Raw genomic sequence first — 21,019 nt, 5'->3', positions numbered from 1 at the left:
CTTGTCATTAAAGAATTTTAAAAAATCATGGCTGGTACAGTCAGGCGGTATATTAGATTCAGTTTCATTGACGTTTTTAGTTAATTTGGACACTGTCTCAAAAAGGAATCTAGGATTGTTTTTATTTTTCTCTATTAGGGATGAATAATATACAGATTTAGCTTTTATAAGTGCATGTTTATACTCAGTTAGAGCATCTTTCCAAGCAATCTTATACACCTCCAGTGTAGTGTGACGCCACTTACGTTCTAATTTCCGTGCTGCTTTTTTAAGTGCGCATGTGTGGTCATTGTACCATGGAGCAAGTTTTTTCTCCCTAATCAGTTTAGTTTTGAGTGGGGCTACGTTATCTAAGGTTGTGCGCAGTACGGTCTCTAGGTTTTGAGTTGCCTGATCTAGTTCTTTAGGTTCTGATGCTGGTATATTTGGTAATTCTGGTAGGCAGTTTATGAACGCTGCTGCAGTTGCAGATGTAATAGTGCGCTTACATTTAAAACGATTTGGTTGCTGTATATTATTGGACAGGGACACTTCATATATTAGTAGGGAGTGATCAGAGATTAAGTCATTCTGTGGTATAATTTCCAGGTTGTCTATGTTTATACCATAAGTAAGTATTAAATCTAAGGTATGTTTACATGGCATACTGAGAGTCACGCACTGATCTCCTATATTCACCAACTCCCTTCAAGCAGCCAAAAGAGACCACAATAGCTGTAGTAATTAAAAATCCACTAAGCTCATGTCTGTGCAGGTGGCTGGTTGGCCGATAGCACAGCTGAAATTCAAACTTGGATCTCAGTGGTGGTCGGCTAGCCCTCTTTAAAGGGTTCAGTTATTGCTCAAGAGCTTGAGATCCCAGCAATGGAGTGCTGTCACATTAGACTATCACACCACCCAAAAAAAACCACCCTCAATCTCAAAGCTAACTGGGCTTCTTTCTCCAACTAATGATGCTTATTTTTAAAGATTATTGCCAAATGTTCATCTTTAAGCAACATATTGATGAGACTTAAATGAAAGGAAATTTGATCATCAGGTGGAGTGGTCTGGGTCTTTTCTGTGTAGGTAGAGTTTACATGTTCTCTCCATGCTTCTCCAGGAGCTCCGGTTTCCTTCCACAGTCCAAAGACATGCAAGTGAGGTGAATTGGAGACACAAAATTGTCCATGACTGTGTTTGACATTAAACTTGAACTGTTTCTTTGTTTTTTAGTACCAGGTGCTGTGCCCCTCGATTCCATCCAGGGCAGCACATACGAGGAGAAGATTGCCCTCAAATGGCGAGAGCCTCTTCAGACGTACGGAATCATTAAACAGTATGAAGTAAGTCTTCCTCAGCAAACTACTAGCTGCTTCACATTTATCTCCTGCTTGCCATGCTGCCTTCAGCACTTCCATCCTTCATTCACTCCAGGCTTTTAATTGACTAATAAATTTCACCTAATAACCATAAGCCCTCAATGCTCAGGAGCTTGTTAACACAATCTATTACCAGCTGAAGCGCTGTGATAGGGTTTATCCTGCACGAGAACAGTCGCTGTTCAGCGCGATATCATCTCCATAAACTACAAAGCGTGTCACATTCACTACTACAATTACAACGTCTGTCACTTTTTTTAATGTCCTCCAGGTGCCCACACTTTCTACTGTCCAATGTTTCCTCACAATCTTTCTTTAGCTCCTCCACTACCTGACTCAGAGAAATGTCACCTCGGGTCAGTGCAGTATATCAAGGAAAAAGGAGGCTCTTGCAAAGTTTATAGAAAAAGAAAGTTCTAGTAGCAGGCACCTTGAAAACATTCGAAATGCCGTTTGGAAAAAGTGTGAAATGCTTTCACTGTTTTACTGAAAGTAGGCCGGGCTAGGTGACATTACTGGATGTATTTTTTTTTATGGAGACTTTAGTGTGTCAACTCAATGAAAACACTAGTGCATACCTGAGAACTGTGGTCACATTTAGCCAACTGTGGTGGAATGTGGGTAAATATTGGGCAAGAGAAAACACGTTACTTTAGCTTTACAGAATAAGCATTGTATACGCTGATCAGCCATAACATTAAAACCAGCTCCTTGTTTCTACACTCACTGTCCATTTTATCAGCTCCACTTACCATATAGAAGCACTTTGTAGTTCTACAATTACTGACTGTAGTCCATCTATTTCTCTGCATGCTTTGTTAGCCCCCTTTCATGCTGTTCTTTAATGGTCAGGACCACCACAGAGCAGGTATTATTTAGGTGGTGGATCATTCTCAGCACTGCAGTGACACTGACATGGTGGTGGTGTGTTAGTGTGTGTTGTGCTGGTATGAGTGGATCGGATGCAGCAGTGCTGCTGGAGTTTTTAAATACCATGTCCACTTACTGTCCACTCTTTTAGACATTCCTACCTAGTTGGTCCACCTTGTAGATGTAAAGTCAGAGACGATCGCTCATCTATTGCTGCTGTTTGAGTTGGTCATCTTCTAGACCTTCATCAGTGGTCACAGGACGCTGCCCACGGGGCGCTGTTGGCTGGATATTTTTTAGGTTGGTGGACTATTTTCAGTCCAGCAGTGACAGTAAGCTGTTTAAAAACTCCATCAGCGCTGCTGTGTCTGATCCACTCATACCAGCACAACACACACTAACACACCACCACCATGTCAGTGTCACTGCAGTGCTGAGAATGATCCACCACCCAAACAATACCTGTTCTGTAGTGGTCCTGGAAGAGCCCTGACAATTGAAGAACAGGGTGATACCGGCTAACAAAGCATGCAGAGAAACAGATGGACTACATTCAGTAATTGTAGAACTAAGAAGTGCTCCTAAGCTGATAAAATGAACAGTGAGTGTAGAAACAAGGTGGTGGTTTTAATGTTATGGCTGATCAGTGTATATACACACACCATATGTATCACACCATAAGTTTAATACATGTCAGTGGTATGTCAACCTATGTACCCTAAATTGCTCAATGTAGTCAATGCAAATTTCATGTCACAACGGCACCTGGTCATTAATTTTGATACAAAGAGCTCTCAGTGTGTTTGACTGGTTTAAACTTGTTTCTACATATACAAGCCTTTGTAAATAAGGAGGGCTCAGTATATAGAAGGTTCCACAATGTACAGACTTTTTCCAGAAGTCTCATTGTAAAGGTTTGCCTTTTGAATTTTAAGCTGTAGGCCTTCACTGTTTGTCATGTTCAACCTTGGATGCATCCAAGTTCCTTGGATGCACACAAGACCCAGGGCTTTGAAACTCAACACAATGCTGCATTCAGAAGAAGCATTGTAGCAGTACTTAATTTGTTAAAAATACACACAATTAAGCTGTCACATTCACATTATGAAATTACATTCTGTCTGATCTCCAGCCTGTTAGACCATATCAGGAGCATGATCTGCTCTAGTTTTAAAGTAAGAAGACAAATCAAGGCTTTCTGCTTCATTAAAGTCATAGATTTTCTTCGTTTTTATATCCGGAATTACATTTTAGTACCAGTTGCAGTTCAGTCACACATGATTTTTTTCTGCCAAGAAATCATTTGCCCATTCAGTCAAAAGAGCATTTCTGAGGTCAGGCACTGATGTTGAAAGAGAAACCCTGATTTGAAACTGAGGTTCCAACTCGTCCCAAAGGTGTTTGATGGGGCTGAGGTCAGGGCTTTGTTCAGGCTACTGAAATTCATCTGTACCAAATTTCAAATGTCAAACCATGTCTTCATGGACCTCACTTTGTTTCACAGGGGCACAGCCAAGCTGAAGCAGGGCAGGTTCTTTACCAGAGTTTGTTCAAAAAAGTTGAGCTGAAATCAGAAGTTTTATTTTATATAATTGATATTGTACACCTATAAGCAATAGTTGTGGCTTCACCTGGACTCTGAGCAGATTAGCAGATATCTATTACATGGTTTTGTGCTATAGCATGTTTAGTAAATGATTACTGATGTGTCACAAGCAGTTAGCATTTGGGGTGGGTCAGGTAGGTGGGTGGGTGTTTAGGTAGGTAGGTAGATAGATAGACAGACAGACAGACAGACAAGTATAGATACTTTATTCATCCCAAGGGAAATTATTCCCAATAATTGTATTTTATTGGGAGTTTATTATTTATTTCACACCTAAGATGTATTTCCCCTTAAAATGCACTCCAAATAATAATGCTGTAGATTACACATTTTTTGGACAAACATTATCACAGTACCATTTCCAATTAATCAACCTGTTCAGACACACTGTCACTGAAAAGCTTCTTGTTCTACATTTGAATGGCCATTAAAAAGCTTCCAAGTGTGCAGCAAACTGAAGTCTAATTGTAGGGGCTAGCTGGCATTTCCCACCTGACAGCTCCAACCTGTGCTGCCCCTTTGTGCTCTTAAATTGAAACCACAGTGAAATCATGATGGAGAAGCCAATCATTAGCATGAGGAATGATTTCAACTTTTCAGGCACACTGATTACGTTACATTAGGAAGGAGATGACTGAAGGAAGCAGCAGTCTGATACTGGTGCACACTCACCGTTTTCCTTTTTCTAATCTCTGGTCTAATAGAATAGACAAGAGAACAATGGGGATAGAAGAACAAAAAGTCCAGCTACTCTTCCCAGAAATAAAGCAGTTTTTATCATGAATGATAGGTTGTTTCCTGAGGTTTTTATTTCATAAATACTCTGCCAGGAACACACAGGGTACATATACATGAGCTAACCAGCGAAACAATGCAAACCACGTGTAGACAATAACAACCCAAATGTGACAAACCAAAAACAAAGGGCGTAGACTGGGCAAGAGAGCAGAACTGAAAAACAAAACATGACACACATGGTGGGAACGCCAGGAAGAATGTTACAATAGGCTTATTGTTCCTTAATAAAAATGAATTATTACAACCTTATTTTTAGTATAATATTAATTACGCAGTCAAATTGTTAATTGGATTTGTTGGACTGAATTCAAATCAAAGAGTATTTATCACATACACGTCATGCATGTACATACATGTTATAACTGCCCAGTCACATTAGTACTGAAGAAAAAAAATGTGATGTACATAATGTAAGTATTTTTTTTGTTTGTTTTTTGTTTTTTAAATATAGAAAAAACATTAAGTATTGATCAAATAAACTACAACCACTAAAAGAGCAATCACACAGAGAAATAAATAAAAAATGAATTGTGTAATTGTTTGATTCTGTTGTTTATTTATGGTTTATTTATGCCAGATTGTTCTGGTCTGAATACTTGATTTGGCACCGTTTTTTTAACGCCGAATGTCATTCCTGACGCAACCTTCCTATTTGATTTGTTCTTGGGACTGGCACTAAAAGTGCACTGACAAGTGCATCTCCCGATAGTTAGTTTGGCCAACAACCCCCACTAAACGGACTCAGCCAATCCTATCTGTATAGACGCCTGACCAGCCGATAGCATAATGGACAGCTATGCCACCCGAGCACCCACTTTTAATTAATGCCAAGTAAGTGAATGGGTTGGTATCCAGGGTTCGAATCTTGGCGGTAGTGGGCTAGCATACTTTACCACAGCTATAAGAGAGATAACACCCACTCAAAAAGCCTATAATCATTTGCAGAAAAAATATGCTTGTGTTTTGTGTTATCCTGTTTTTAAACTCCTATCTGTCCTATCTGCTGTTGTGTAATTAGATGATGTTTAAGGAACGTTTAAGGAATATATCTGTCTGTCTGTCTGTCTGTCTGTCTGTCTGTCTGTCTGTCTGTCTATCTATCTATCTATCTATCTATCTATCTATCTATCTATCTATCTATCTATCTATCTATCTATCTATCTATCTATCTATCTAATACTATTAAACCATGTATTCCAGCAGGGATAGTATAATATGCCACCCATAAGAAATTGGACATTGTGCTTCTCAACATTCTTACACTACAGTCAGTGCTATGGATTTCCGAATGTAATAGATCATAACCATCATATATCCCTCAATCTCTCTTTCCTTTTTCTTCCCACAGATATTCTATAAGGCTGTCAGCTCCTTTGACCCAGAGTTCAACCTGTCCAATCAAAGTGGGAAGGTGTTAAAGCACAGTAATGAAACCTCACACAAGTTCATGGGGCTGTACCCGGGTTCCACCTACTCCTTCACCATCAGAGCCAGCACCGTCAAAGGCTACGGCCCACCAGCCAACACTCAATTTACCACCAAAATCTCATGTAAGGCTCCTGATTGGCTGCAAACTTTGCACTGGATTGGCAGAAACGCACTGTCAAAAAATACATAAACACAGTGTGATTGCGTGTTATTACTGGTTGTGTGTGTAAACATATGCTTATTTTAACAGCTCCACACATGCCTGGCTATGATCAGGAAACCCCTCTGAATCAGACAGACAGCACTGTAACAGTCCTGTTAAAACCTGCACAGAGCAGAGGAGCTCCAGTCAGGTAGGATGCCTTACTAACATACACATGAACTGAATGTACAGCTTGTTTTCACACATGAACACCCACTTTGATCCATGATTTAAACTTTGAGCAGTACAATGTGGTGATAATGTGCTATACATTATGTATAGGTTTTAAACAGGTTTTAACAGCAGGCAGTGTTGGTGCCACACACCTCTAGGTTCCCAGGTTTAGTTTTCACTTATCTAAGTGGAGCTTACATGTCTATGAGGGTTTAATCCAGTGCATCAGTTTCCTCACATCGCCCCAACAATAACATAACAGTATGTTTGGCTACTTTAAATTGCCCCCAGACATGAGTAAATCAGTAAATAAGGAAGGTAGTGTATGAGTGTGTGCCCTCTAATTTGTTTTTGAAAATGCACTGGCATATTTAATAAGCTTCATTATTATTATTACATCAGATATGTTAGAGAACTTAGAGGACATTGTGTGTGGGGGAGGGGGTGAGTAGAGAACTGAATTCAATAACCAATAACAAATTGTGCAAAGTCCTTACATTTGCAGTACTGTTATAATGTAAGGTTTTATTTCCAGTAGCGAAAGCCAAAATGTGGTCATGGAAATGTAGTTTGAAGGAATGAAGGAATATTTTATTCTTAATGTTGTACATGTAAAAGTTGTGGGGTGCATGGGTGGGGCAGCAGCAAAGCATGCTAACACACCAGAGCTATTTTAGTTCTGCTACTGGCAGGCCAGATGCTTATACGGACAGTGATTGGCTCTACTAAGGAAGGGGCTGTTGGATGGGAATTCCTAACGGCTGCAGTTACCACCTCTGCTGGCCGATCGATGGCGCCTGCACAGAGATAAAAGATGATAGAGATTCGTGCTTTAAAATCAGTCTGCTACTGCACATGTGTCAGAGGGGGCGTGTGTTAGTCACAGCCCCTTCTCGGTCAGGAGTGAACGTCAGCAGCACTGTATGATTGGGTAAGTGGAAACGACTAGATTAGGAGGAAAACTGGGAAAGTGCATAAGAAAAAAGTTTAATAGACCCTGAGGAATCCTTACCTGGCTGCTTGTTCTGCCAGGTTTATAGGTATGAGGATTGATTGATTTCTAAGCATTGAGAGGCTTACATTTTATTTTATGCAATAGGTTGTATTATTTATACATTACATTCCTTTATGAGGATTTTTTATTCTGAGAGGCTCATCGCATTTGTGCCCCATTTTCCCCACTTGCTGAAGCTTTAGATGCAGATTGTGGTTATGGGGTTTGCCCTCATTGCTCCTAAAATAGACTGTTACTGGTAAAAATCTGTTTCAAATGGAATTGAGTTTGTTATAGAATTGTGGGTTACTCGATTATTAGTAATTGAGTTTAATTATCAGTTTATTTCAATATTTGTAAGTTTGGTCTTTTTTTTGGGTAGAGTGAGTTCCACACAGCACCAGGCTTCTGTGGACCTGTGTTTAATCCTGTCTATTACAACAAATTATTCCTTAAAGACTTTAAAGATTCAAATCAAGAACACAAAAAAAAATTTGGTATATGTTCATTTTTTTCAAATGAAGTCACATACAATTAGACTTTAGACTTGATTTGCAACTTGTCCCTAATGACTCCTGATGTGTAAGTGTTAATTTCAAACATTTATATTCTGAAGTATTTAGTATAGGATACTTGTTAATTTTGTTTTGATTTTAATTTAAATAGCTATATTTCTTTAATTAAAAAAGAGAGACTTAATATTTGCTGTAAATTATTACCAAAATGGTAAATTATATATATATATATATATATATATATATACAGTATATATATATATATATATATATATATATATATATTATATTATATTATTTTATTATTATATACATAATTATATATAAGTAATTATAATTATATAATTTATTATACTTTTTATATTATAATTTTAATTCAAAATTCTTTTTTTTTTTTTTTTTTTTTTGCCTGTATACTTTATTAGATCATTTAAGCAATTATTATTGACATTTATTATACAAGCCAGAAAGAACATAGTACATTACCATGATTTGGTCAAGGTACAAGGCGTGTGATTAATAGGAATTTGACAGTAAGCTTGCAATCCACTAGGTCCACACTGGGTCTCTCTGAGAAATCTAAGCTTTGTTGGGTTATTTTTATTAGTAAGATTATTTATTAAGTAATTTCATACACAGACTGGTGGAGTCACTTTGTGTTGGTTACCTTGGATCAGAGAGTCACTTTGAATAGCATCGGTATGAATAAGTCAAGTGCTGTTTTTGCGCCTGGTGCTTTGTCATGAAGAATTCAAAACACTGCAGAGCCTCGCTATCTGAGCCGGTTTTAATAGAGATAGACAGAAATCTAACTAAAGCTTCTCAGTGTTGTGGGATTTTAGTGCCTTTTCCAGACAGCACTTTAAAAGCATAAAGGTAGATTCTGAGCAGTATTGTGTATGTGCGCCAGCACTTCTGACAAGTTGTGATAGTTAGAGAAAAGTGTATCTAAGTCACCACCCACTTCTTTATGTATATTGTACTAACCTTCAGTTCACGCTTCATTTATTTCTGACAGGAGGAGTAACACCTTACACATGTGCTAAAATAAAGCGATTGTGGCATTTTCATCACCAATCTAAAGCACACGTGCTGTTCTGCATGATCTTAATCTTAGGCAGATGCACTTTCAGCAGTCATCGGCTGTCTCATCACTCTGTCAGTGGCATCAGTGTTGTAATCTTAATTACCGTTAGCACATCTTAATGAATCGCAGGCCTTGTTAATTACCCCATAAGACCAGCTTTTGTTTACTGCTAGTGTGTCCAAGTCATGTTGTTGCACATCGAGAGGGGATTTGGATTGATTATGATCTACTCCAAAGTGTTTCAGTAAACAATCTGTCATTGCATTCTGATTCTCATGTTTAAAATAGCAGAATGAGGACAGATTCATACATCCAAGCAATGTATGATTATTAAAGTACAATATGCAAATTAAAATCTGATTTTTCCCCTCTTTTGCTTTGGTTTTGAAATAAGTACATTTATTTAAAGTGAAATCACTAGTAAGCATCTCATCTATGCACATAATAAGCAAAACTAATATGCAAAGATATATTACAATAAAATGCAACTTAAATTAAACTGACATTATCATCATCTGAAACCTGCTTTAGTAAAAAAGAGAATGACACAATACCCCAAAAAAAGAGACAGGAGAAGGGAGGGACTGAGATTTGACAGCTTTCTCTTTTATGGCATTTATTTGACAAAGCAAAAAATGGTACGGTCATTCATGTTAAAGATCCAAAATCTGAGTGGCTGTATGAGCAACGATTGGCTGGTTGCTCAGTTGGGGGGCGGGACAAAGAACCTGATGTGGGTCTCTCTCTGTCAGAATGTGATTACGCCCTCTGCCGGCTGATTAGAGGTGCCTGCACAGAGATGAGGAAGAGTGCCCTTAGGGTGTGTCTCTCCGCATGCAACGCTAGGTGGCGCCACACTCATCAATGTGTGGGTGGCAAAAATGCATCCGGCTGCTGCCCATGTTTCGGAGGGGATATGGGTTAGCTTCGATCTCCTCGGTCAGGACAGGGTTCGGCATAGACAGAGAGGAAGCACGATGCAAATTGAACAATTGGATGCGCTAAAGGGGGAGAAAAAGGAAAAAAAAAAATATATATATGAATATGAAGCTCTATGTGCTTAAAATGATTTAAAAGGTTAAAACAGCACTTGGGTACAGCAGTTAATGCCTTAACCCAGCAGTGCAGAGACCCAAACTGAGCAGTTTCAGCAAGAGTGCAAGAGTCTGGTTAAAAATTAAATTTTTTTAACTCTGATGTTTATGGTAATGTCTTATACACAGTATTCCAAAAGTATGTAGACACTGCTCCTAAGTATTGACTCAATCCCTATGGTTTTGAGATAAATCCAACAAGCTCATGGTCACATATCTAAGTACATATAGTGTACTTTGCAGATGCGGGGGTGGAGATCAGGTTGCTAAAATACTGTTTAATTCCTTTAGCTAGAGGATTTTCTTAAGATTCAGTACCAGTTTAACTGATACTGATGCTTTTGTTGTTTGTAATGTTTATATTATCTTAATTACAGGATCCCTGTTAAGTCAAAGAACAGTGCTCATTAAACATGACTGTAAGCCATCAGAAAACAGCGAGACTCCCTCATCAGCTTAAAAGGATCATGTGTTCAAATTTCAAACAGCAGATGTTTCATTATGATACTGAGCAGAGAACATTCATCTTAACGGCTGGGGGTTTCTGAAAAGATTTTCTATCAATAGGGTTGCATAGGAATGAAAACATTGCTGACATTTGTAAGCTTGTGTAAACTGTACTTGTCAGTTTCTGCTTCTACGTCTCCGTTCTGTCGCATTTTTGTTTGGAATCTACCATAATGCAATGATGTGTCGCATTCTGATGTCTGGCCTGGCAGAGTTACATACAAGCTGCTACAATGGCCTCCACCAGCACTTCATGTAGTCTAAGAGGATTAGCTTTTGCGTCTGTCACTTACATCCCGCTACACTAATGTTTCCGTCTCCCACGCTGGGCACGTGGTGGCCTCAGACCGCCCTCACAGCCTGATGCCAACACCGGTCTTTGCATGAGGGAGAAAAAGGATTCGTAAAGCTCTGTGGTAACATCGCTGTCAGTGATTGATCCTGATGTTCAGCCAAGTCCAATGAAAAGCAGAGCGAAAAGAAACGGAAAGAGCTCACTTGCCTATTTCTGGCAACATATACTCCTGCAGTTTTCCGGATTGTTCGCTCACTTTATTCCCTAGGGGCGTCGTGTTTCTGGGTCTGCCTTTTTTCCAGTGAAATAAGCATATTTTCCACAGCAAAGGAATAAGGCCGTGTTTGAGCAACAGTTAGACATGCTGGTAAATGTTTCTAATGTTTCTTGTCTTCCTGAAATCTCTAGAGGGAGACAGCTCGATGTTACATCAAGAGAACATGACACAAGTAGGGTGTTGATGTTAGCTGTCAGTGACACTCACGCAGAAAAAATATCTTAAAAAAAAAGAAGATGTTTTCTTGTTGAAGACGCCAACCTTTAAACCTTTAATTCTGGATAAATGAAGCCCTGACAACAAGACATAAATGAGAAGTGTGTATTTTTAAAAGATTAAAAGAATTGTGTGAAAACATTAAAAAGTTAATTAACAAGTTGTAACAATTCCTTAACAACTCCTTAATACAGTACAATAAATAACTCTTTAAACCATTAAGTTTGATGCTTTTGTAAAACTAACATTAAGCAGGGAATCGTTTATGTATAAAACAGATATACTCAGAGCAGCTAGACAAGTCCTGAATGATTTGTGGAGGTATGTTGGTCTATCTTCATAAAGAAGACCTTCAGTTTTTGAGATTTTTTAGGAAGGCTATAGAATGTCTTTGACTTTACTCTGGTGTCTATCAAGTAACTCATGATTTTTTTAGCAGTATTTATGAAGGGAATTATTATCTTGAAATATGGGAACAACATTAAAAAAGGGTTTATTCATCAGTAAGATTGGCTTATAATCATTGCCTAATACTAGGGCCCTACTTAATTCACAGGAAAATGTGCTTAATTCTACGGACCTTGTTTTTAAAAAATCACAGATTTCACTGTTTTTTACTGAATATTGTCACATTTCACAGCAGTCATTAAATTACACTCATAAACAAATGATAGAATAAATGGAAGCTACATTACACAGCATAGCCTACCTTATTGGTTGAAAGTAAACCCTATACATCCAGCGACGGTGCAAGGCTTCATGCTCCATCTCAACAATGAAATTTCTCATCCGTGTTTTTACACCACACGCTTCCACAGAATTGGTTGGAAGTTTTCCAAACTCAGAGACCTGAGTCGTGTTTTTAGCTGCTTTAGACATCAACATCTTAGATTTTGGTTAAGCAATTGCTAACTGAATTGCTGTAGGATTGCCAGGACCGCCTCATAGTCCAGTAAAGGTGAGGCACCTGAATGCTACGTGAATGAAAAATGTTAAATCGCTAAACACAAACCAAATTAAATATTACACAGGAAGCGGCTTGTTTCACGGTTCGTGACGTGATATTCACGGTCGGAATTAGGTAGGGCCTTAACTATTACACAACCATGCAAGGCGTGCATATACATATGTGTGTGTGCGTGTAATTGTGGTGGCACTGTTTTAGCCTATGGGTACAGTGAGTTAAAAATTCTGGGATTTAACAGAAGAGTGGAAACATGCAAACAATGTGGGAAACTAATTAAAGACACTGAATTGATTACATCAAACGAATATATTCTTTGTTTATATTGACTGGAGACTTGACTTAGATTTAAGCCTAAAGACTTGTGACTTAACTTAGACTCAAGCCTAATGATAATTACTTAACCTAGACTCTAGCCTAATGATAATTACTTAACCTAGAGTCTAGCCTAATGATTATTACTTAACCTAGAGTAGCCTAATGATTATTATTTAACCTAGACTCTAGCCTAATAATTATTACTTAACCTAGACTCTAGCCTAATGATTATAACTTAACCTAGACTCTAGCCTAATGATAATTACTTAACCTAAACTCTAGCCTAAGGATTATTACTTAATCTAGAGTCTAGCCTAATGATTATTACGTAACCTAGACTCAAGCCTAATGATAATTACTTAACCTAGACTCTAGCCTAATGATAATTACTTAACCTAGAGTCTAGCCTAATGATTATTATTTAACCTAGACTCTAGCCTAATAATTATTACTTAACCTAGACTCTAGCCTAATAATTATTACTTAACCTAGACTCTAGCCTAATGATTATTATTTAACCTAGACTCTAGCCTAATAATTATTACTTAACCTAGACTCTAGCCTAATGATTATAACTTAACCTAGACTCTAGCCTAATGATAATTACTTAACCTAGACTCTAGCCTAATGATTATTACTTAATCTAGAGTCTAGCCTAATGATTATTACGTAACCTAGACTCTAGCCTAATGATTATTACGTAACCTAGACTCTAGCCTAATGATTATAACTTAACCTAGACTCTAGCCTAATGATTATTACTTAACCTAGACTCTAGCCTAATGATTATAACTTAACCTAGACTCTAGCCTATTGATTATTACTTAATCTAGACTCTAGCCTAATGATTATTATTTAACCTAGACTCTAGCCTAATGATTATAACTTAACCTAGACTCTAGCCTAATAGAATAGAATAGAATAGAATCTTTATTGTCACTATACACAAGTACAATGAAATTTCGAGTGGCATCTCTCCAATAGAGTAGCAGCAGTAGAAGAAAGAAAGACAGTAGTAGTATTAATACAAGTAATTAAAATTATTTACACAGAAAAAAAAAATTATTATTACTAATGATTTTTAGTAATGATTATTACTAATGATTATTACTTAATCTAGAGTCTAGCCTAATGATTATTACTTAACCTAGACTCTAGCCTAATGATTATTACTTAATCTAGACTCTAGCCTAATGATTATTACTTAATCTAGAGTCTAGCCTAATGATTATTACTTAACCTAGACTCTAGCCTAATAATTATTACGTAACCTAGAGTTTAGCCTAATAACTATTACTTAACCTAGCGTAGCCTAATGATTATTATTTAACCTAGACTCTAGCCTAATGATTATTACTTAACCTAGAGTAGCCTAATGATTATTACTTAACCTAGACTCTAGCCTAATGATTATTACTTAACCTAGAGTAGCCTAATGATTATTACTTAACCTAGACTCTAGCCTAATGATAATTACTTAACCTAGACTCTAGCCTAATGATTATTACTTAATCTAGACTCTAGCCTAATAATTATTACGTAACCTAGACTCTAGCCTAATGATTATTACTTAACCTAGACTCTAGCCTAATGATTATTACTTAACCTAGACTCTAGCCTAATGATTATTACTTAACCTAGACTCTAGCCTAATGATTATTACTTAACCTAGAGTTTAGCCTAATAATTATTACTTAACCTAGGCTCTAGCCTAATGATTATTACTTAACCTAGACTCTAGCCTAATGATTATTACTTAACCTAGACTCTAGCCTAATGATTATTACTTAACTTAGACTCTAGCCTAATGATTATTACTTAACCTAGACTCTAGCCTAATGATTATTACTTAACTTAGACTCTAGCCTAATGATTATTACTTAACCTAGACTCTAGCCTTAAGACTTGTGACCTAAATTAGGCTCTGGTTTAAAGACACGTGACTTGACTTAGACCCTAGCCTTAAGACTTGTGACCTAAAGGAGACTCTGGTTTAAAGACACTTGACTTATACTCTAGCCTAAAGACACATGACCTAACTTAGTTTCTGAACTAAAGACATGTGACTTGACTTGGCTCAAGCCTTAAGACATGTTACTTATCCTAGACTCTAGCCTAAAGACTCATGACTAAACTTAGACTCTAAGCCTAAACACGTGTGACCTAACTTAGACTCTGGCCTTAAGAGTCATGTCTTAGCTTAGACTCAGGCCTAAAGACTTGTGACCTAAATATTACTCTGAACTAAAGACATGTGACTCCAGCCTAAAGATTTGTGACCTGACTTGTATTTAGTGACTTGTAAACATATCTGAAATCCTAAAAGAAATGCATCTCATTCCGAAAACCTTTTACCTTGAAATGTTATTTCCTTCATCATTTAAATCATGTCATGGCATAAAAAATATGATACGTTCCTCGTTGCTGGTAAGTTCTGATGGCTTCTCCAGTCCATTTTCCTTCCAAGGATTCATAGTGGAACTGCAGCAATTGTGAAGATTTAAGTGACATTTAATCTGAGAGGTTTTTCCTCATCTATGTTTCCTGGGGGCATTTATGGATAAGGATATAAATAAAGCTCCGCGGGCATCAGGAATGGTTGCTCAGATCTTACAATGCAATCTATGTTTCAGACATTTTCAATCTGGAGAGCAGCTCACATCTTTTATATCCACACTAAATTAGGCAATGTTATGAAATGCTTCTTTTTTTGTGTGTTATATGTTCTGGTTTGAAGGTCTTTGAATGGTTTCATCTTAGTATAATGTACTTTTGTAGTGACCCAGCAAAAAAAACCATTTACAGTAATTACTACAGGAATGTTTATTTTTATTTATTTATTTATTTTTGCATTTGTTGGGTTCTTAATGCCACTACACTGAAAGAGTGCATTTGTTTACTTATTAATTAATGCTACATCCCAAATTAAATAGTTGTTACTAAATAGGTTTGTTACAAATGGTAGTGACACTCATGCCCTTATTCATGATTCATGCTCCCTGCTCTGTTTGTGCCTGGAGGTATGTAGTTCAAAACTAATCTTGTTTTAAGTCCAAAACATTAGGTACATTAGGCCAAAACAAATAAAGTGCATGACAGTGACTTTTTCATAGCAACTGTACAAGTCACGGTCAGGAATATAATAAATGTCGGCCTTATCGTAGTTGGTCATAGCTGGTCATAGACATGTTAAATGCAGCAGATATGATCAGGCATAAAGACCTGAATGTTGGGCACTTGCGTGGTGCAGTGGTTTAATGCACCTAATGCACTACCCTACCACTGGAGAGATACTTGTGACTTAACTTAGACTTTAGCTCAAAGATTTTTTTTACTTAACTTAGACTCTAGCCTAACAACCTGTGACTTAACCTAGACTCAAGCCTTAAGACTCATGATGTAACGTAGACTCTAGCCTAAAGATTTTTGACTCAACTTAGACTCTAGCCTAATGACCTGTGACTTAACTTAGGCTTTAGCCTAAAGACTCGTAACCTACATTAGACTCTAACCTATAGACTCGTAACCTACCTTAGACTATAACCTAAAGACTTGTAACCTACCTTAGACTCTAACCTAAAGACTCGTAACTAAACATAGACTCTATCCTAAAGATTTGTGACTTAACTTAGACTCTAGTTTAAAGACTTGTGACTCTAACCTAAAAACTTGTGACTTAAATTAGACTCTAGCCTAATGACTTGTGATCTAACTTAGACTCTGGCCTATAGACTTGTGACCTGACTTGGACTCTAGCCTAAAGACTCGTGACCTGACTTGGTCTCTAGTCTAACGACTTGTGACCTGACTTGGACCCTAGCCTAAAGACTTGTGACTTAACTTAGACTCTAGACTAAAGACTCGTGACTTAACGTAGATTGTAGCCTAATAACGTAGACTCTAGTCTAATAACTCGTGACCTGACTTGGACTCTAGCCTAAAGACTCATGACTTAACGTAGACTCTAGCCTAAAGACTCGTGACCTTACGTAGACTCTAGCCTTAAGACTCATGACTTAACGTTGACTCTAGCCTTAAGACACGTTACTTAACATAGACTCTAGCCTAAAGACTCGTGACCTTACGTAGACTCTAACCTTAAGACTTGTGACTTAACGTAGACTCTAGCCTAACGTCTCATGACTTAACTTAGACTGTAGCCTAAAGACTCATGACTTAATGTAGACCCTAGCCTTGCATTGTGACTGTGATTTGACTGGACCAAAAATGATGCAGCCGACGACTGTGCGTGTGTCCGAGGGGAGACATTACATTCTCAGCCCTTCTCTACCAGCACAGGGAGTGGTGCTAGCGGCATGATTCCAGCAGGAAAAAAACTGGAGACAACTACTACTATTGTGAGCAAATGGGAAAAAAGAAGAAAAAGACCTAAATTACTTTGAGAAAAAGGAAAAATTGTTAAAAATAACTTCAAAACAGCACATGGTTCTAACAAGCAGTCCTGGTGAGTAACCACTGATTTTGGTCCTAGGAGGGACAAGGTTATAAAGGCTAAGGCTACAGACCAACAGCAGGGCTACTGTGGCTAGTCACAAGCCAGTTAAAGTAGCCATGCTAACTTAACAAAGCTGGTTTTATACACAGCAGTATACCAACATTCATATACTTTCTTTAAATGCACAGCCATGACCCAAGTCTCAGCTCAGACAATTCCAGATTTAAAAAAACACCCCTGTGATTTGAAGGCTTGCCCGTACAAAGCTCAAATGCCAAGAGTTTAATGGGTGTGCAGAAGTTAGTGGACGTTTCCCTGGAACAAGGGTGCATTTTTTTAGATTCTTCCCACTGAACCGCATCCTTTTTAATGACTTTTTTGTGTCTGTGTTGGTTGTTTAGGCTTTGTTGTGTCTGTCGTCTTGATTCACTGTTAAAACATACGGTCACACTTCTGCTGGTGTACATAATGACCACAACAATGCATGCTGGCTGCTTGCCTCCTCGTTTCCACGGCTGCTCTCTGTTATGTTCTAATTAGAGCAACGCTTTGTAAAAGCTGCTGATGCTTAAAGGCCAAAAGAACTGAGTAAAAACCATGAAGGTGATGGATGAATGCATGACGAGTGGGTAATAAGACTGAGACCCTTAGTCCTGGAGGAGTGCATGGGAGTGTATAAAATGAAAACCAGGACCCCGTAACCCCTTCCATTCCTCTAAGGCCCTGTCCAACCTCTGTAAACCAATTAAATGATAAAGTAAAGCTAAACCTAACCAGAGTTTGAGGAAGTAGTATTTTCAGCATTAGCTACATAGCAGGCTTGTTCATGGCACTGGGTCACTTCTCAAGGGCCCACATTGATTGTTGAGGAAGAGTCGGTGTGAACGATTACTTGAATAATAATCAGGGTTTCCTTCCTCGGTCAGACAAGGATAAATTAAGTAGGATTAGTGTTTCCTGCTTTTTCTTCTCTTCTTTTTTTTGGCGTACCTTGCATAAGCAAAACAACATTAAAACTCCAAACTTCTTTTTGCACACTGTCACACATTTCCAGTGTTATATTTTATACACATATTTAGACATTATAATTATTGTTTATTTAAATATTGAATGAAAGAGAACTGTTTAATTTTTTTTATCTTATTGCTTTGTGTGGTAATCACATAACATAATGTGCACAAAGCAAGGTCCATAAAGGCATGGTTGAGTGAGTTTAATGTTTAAGAACTTGCCTGTCTGGCCTGCACAGAGCCCTGACATCTACCCTATCAAACACCTTTGGGATGAACTAGAAGGAGATTGTGAGCCCGGCCCTTTTTGTTCAACAGTGTCTGACATCACAAATGCTTTTCTGGAGGAATAGACAAGAATTCCCCACAAACAGAATCCAAAATTGTGTAGTAAACCTTTCCAAAAGGGGGGGACCAATTTCATATTAATGCCTATGGATTTATAATGGGATGTCATAAAAACTCACTCACTCTCACTCATTTTCTTAACTGTTTATCCAGTTAGGGTCGCGGGGAAGGGGCGGTGGTCCTGGAGCCTGTCCCAGCTTTTCAATAGGTGCAAGGCACACAGTAACACCATGGGCGGGGCACCAGTCCATTGCAGGGCAGACACACATACTTACACACACCCATCACCCATTCACCTATAGGGCAATTCAGTGTCTCCAATTAACCTGACTGCATGTTTTTGGACTGTGGGAGGAAACCGGAGCTCCCGGAAGAAAACCCCCGCAGACACAAGGAGAACATGCAAACTCCGCACAGAAAGGACCCAGACCGCCCCGCCTTGGGATCGAACCCAGGACCTTCTTGCTGTGAGGTGACAGTGCTATCCACCGAGCCACCGTGCCACCTGTCTTAAAAATAGTGTACATTCATTTCATTTTTGTCAACCGCTTTATGCTGGGAAGGATTGTGAAGGATTTGTTAATACAGGCTCGCAAGGCAGGAATGCCCCGGACAGGTCACAATTCACCACATGGCTTTGACCATCCATTGTCAGACGTAGCCAATCATGTCTGTGCAGACACCAGAGTCTCTAAAGCTCTATCTTTATCTTCTAACTATGTAGAGTTTGCCATGTTCTTCTAACATTCTTATCGGTTATAGGTGAATTTGTCACTGTAAGGAGTGAGTGGCGGTAAATTAGTAAAGAAATTAGTGTGTGATGGCCTGTAATAGATTGGTATCATGTTCATAATGTATTCCAGGATAGACTGTAGATTCCCAGTAACCCTGGCATAAGGAAAGTGGTTACTGAAGAAAAATAATAAATAAATGATTGAATGAATGAATAATTGAATGTCTTTTAAGTACGGTTACATGATCAATATTGTATGAAGTTTAACATCTAGCTTGACTGTTTTTAAACAAGTGCAGTTTTGCACTTACAGAAAACACTAAGCTTATCTGTGTTGTGTAAATTAAAATATATGTGTCTTCAAAGTAGGTACATAGCCACGCTGTTTAAACTGCAGTAAATTTTATGCCTCACTATTTTATAACCTTTTTTATTTTAGCTAAATCTTTACCATTGCAGTACATTGTTTGTCTACATTGAATGCATTTTCATTTTTATGTTTTTCATTCAATCTTACTACATGTACATTTACTACAATCACTCTGATTCAGAAGGCTAGACATGCTATTAGCCACTCTTTGGGGCAGAACAGCTGTAAATCATCAGTGAGATGGGCTCGGAAGTCATGACTGGCCTTTAAAGATGCCCTAGAAGCAGAAAAAACACTACTGTCCTTGATGTTACTGGCTCTCTCTATGTTGTACGATCAGCTTAATTGCTTGCCAACACAGTTCCTGATCTGACCTTTGTTCTTTTTAATGCAGGATGGTAATTAACTTCATATTGCTTTACTCCCTGTATGTCATATTTTCTAATATCAAATTGTATCATTAATGAGCATGCATGCGGCTTTGTGGCACTAAACACTGAAAGAGCAACATGATTCTTTTAATGGTCCATGAGTCTGTATTTAACAGTGCCATTCCAAACCTATAACAAATTTGAAATGAATCAGAATTGTTATTTTACTCTGAGCTTTTGGGTTTGAATCTCAGCTCTGCTACCGTTCGGCTGGGTGGCCTCTAGCAGGCATAATTGGTTAATGACTGCAGGAGACAAAATTGGCTTCCAGTCTGCTGGTTGGGAAAGTCCAGACTAAGGAGTGGGGTTATCAATGCTGTGTAAACCCCTTGGTTGCCCAGGGCGTCTGGAGGAGGAGTGGAGGAGCGCAGAGATCCGGGCGTGGCTCTCCGTACACAAAGCCAACTTCATGCTCAAATCCACCAAAGTATGGGTGAATAAGAAGGGATTGGTGGACTGCACACACATCGGAGGGAGTGTGTGTCAGGCAAATATACAGCCTTCTTGAATACCGTCAGGTTCCCCAACAACGGATTGGCTATGCTAAGTTAGGAGAAAAAGGGGGTAAAATGTTATTTTACTAATATAGAGGGGCGGCACGGTGGCTGAGTGGGTAGCACTGTCGTCTCACAGCAAGAAGGTCCTGGGTTCAATCCCCAGGTGGGGCAGTCCAGGTCCTTTCTGTGTGGAGTTTGCATGTTCTCCCCGTGTCCAAGTGGGTTTCCTCCGGGTACTCCGGTTTCCTCCCACAGTCCAAAGACATGCAAGTGAGGTGAATTGGAGAGACTAAATTGTCCATGACTGTGTTCGATGTAACCTTGTGAACTGATGAATCGTGCAATGAATAACTACTGTTCCTGTCATGAATGTAACTAAAGTGTAAAACATGACGTTAAAATCCTAAACAAACAAACTAATATAGATGGGTGAGAAATGAAGAGAGAAGAAACTGTTTTAGAAAGGTA

The 21,019-nt window shown here is 38.4% G+C and overlaps 1 protein-coding gene across 5 annotated transcripts in view; it reads left to right on the top strand.

Annotated features, from left to right (window-relative positions):
- Positions 1 to 21,019, top strand: part of ptprma (protein tyrosine phosphatase receptor type Ma) — a 308,366-nt gene that overhangs the window by 202,657 nt on the left and 84,690 nt on the right. For all 5 annotated transcript variants that reach the window (XM_062991238.1, XM_062991237.1, XM_062991236.1 and 2 more), the window contains exons 9-11: positions 1,216 to 1,325; positions 5,984 to 6,185; positions 6,314 to 6,416. In XM_062991238.1, the coding sequence (XP_062847308.1) occupies positions 1,216 to 1,325; positions 5,984 to 6,185; positions 6,314 to 6,416 (415 nt within the window). The remainder of the gene's footprint in view (positions 1 to 1,215; positions 1,326 to 5,983; positions 6,186 to 6,313; positions 6,417 to 21,019) is intronic.

The sequence above is a fragment of the Trichomycterus rosablanca genome, chromosome 3 (genome assembly GCF_030014385.1).
Source record: "Trichomycterus rosablanca isolate fTriRos1 chromosome 3, fTriRos1.hap1, whole genome shotgun sequence".
Lineage (NCBI taxonomy): Eukaryota > Metazoa > Chordata > Actinopteri > Siluriformes > Trichomycteridae > Trichomycterus > Trichomycterus rosablanca.
This window is presented reverse-complemented; position numbering and strand designations above follow the sequence as displayed.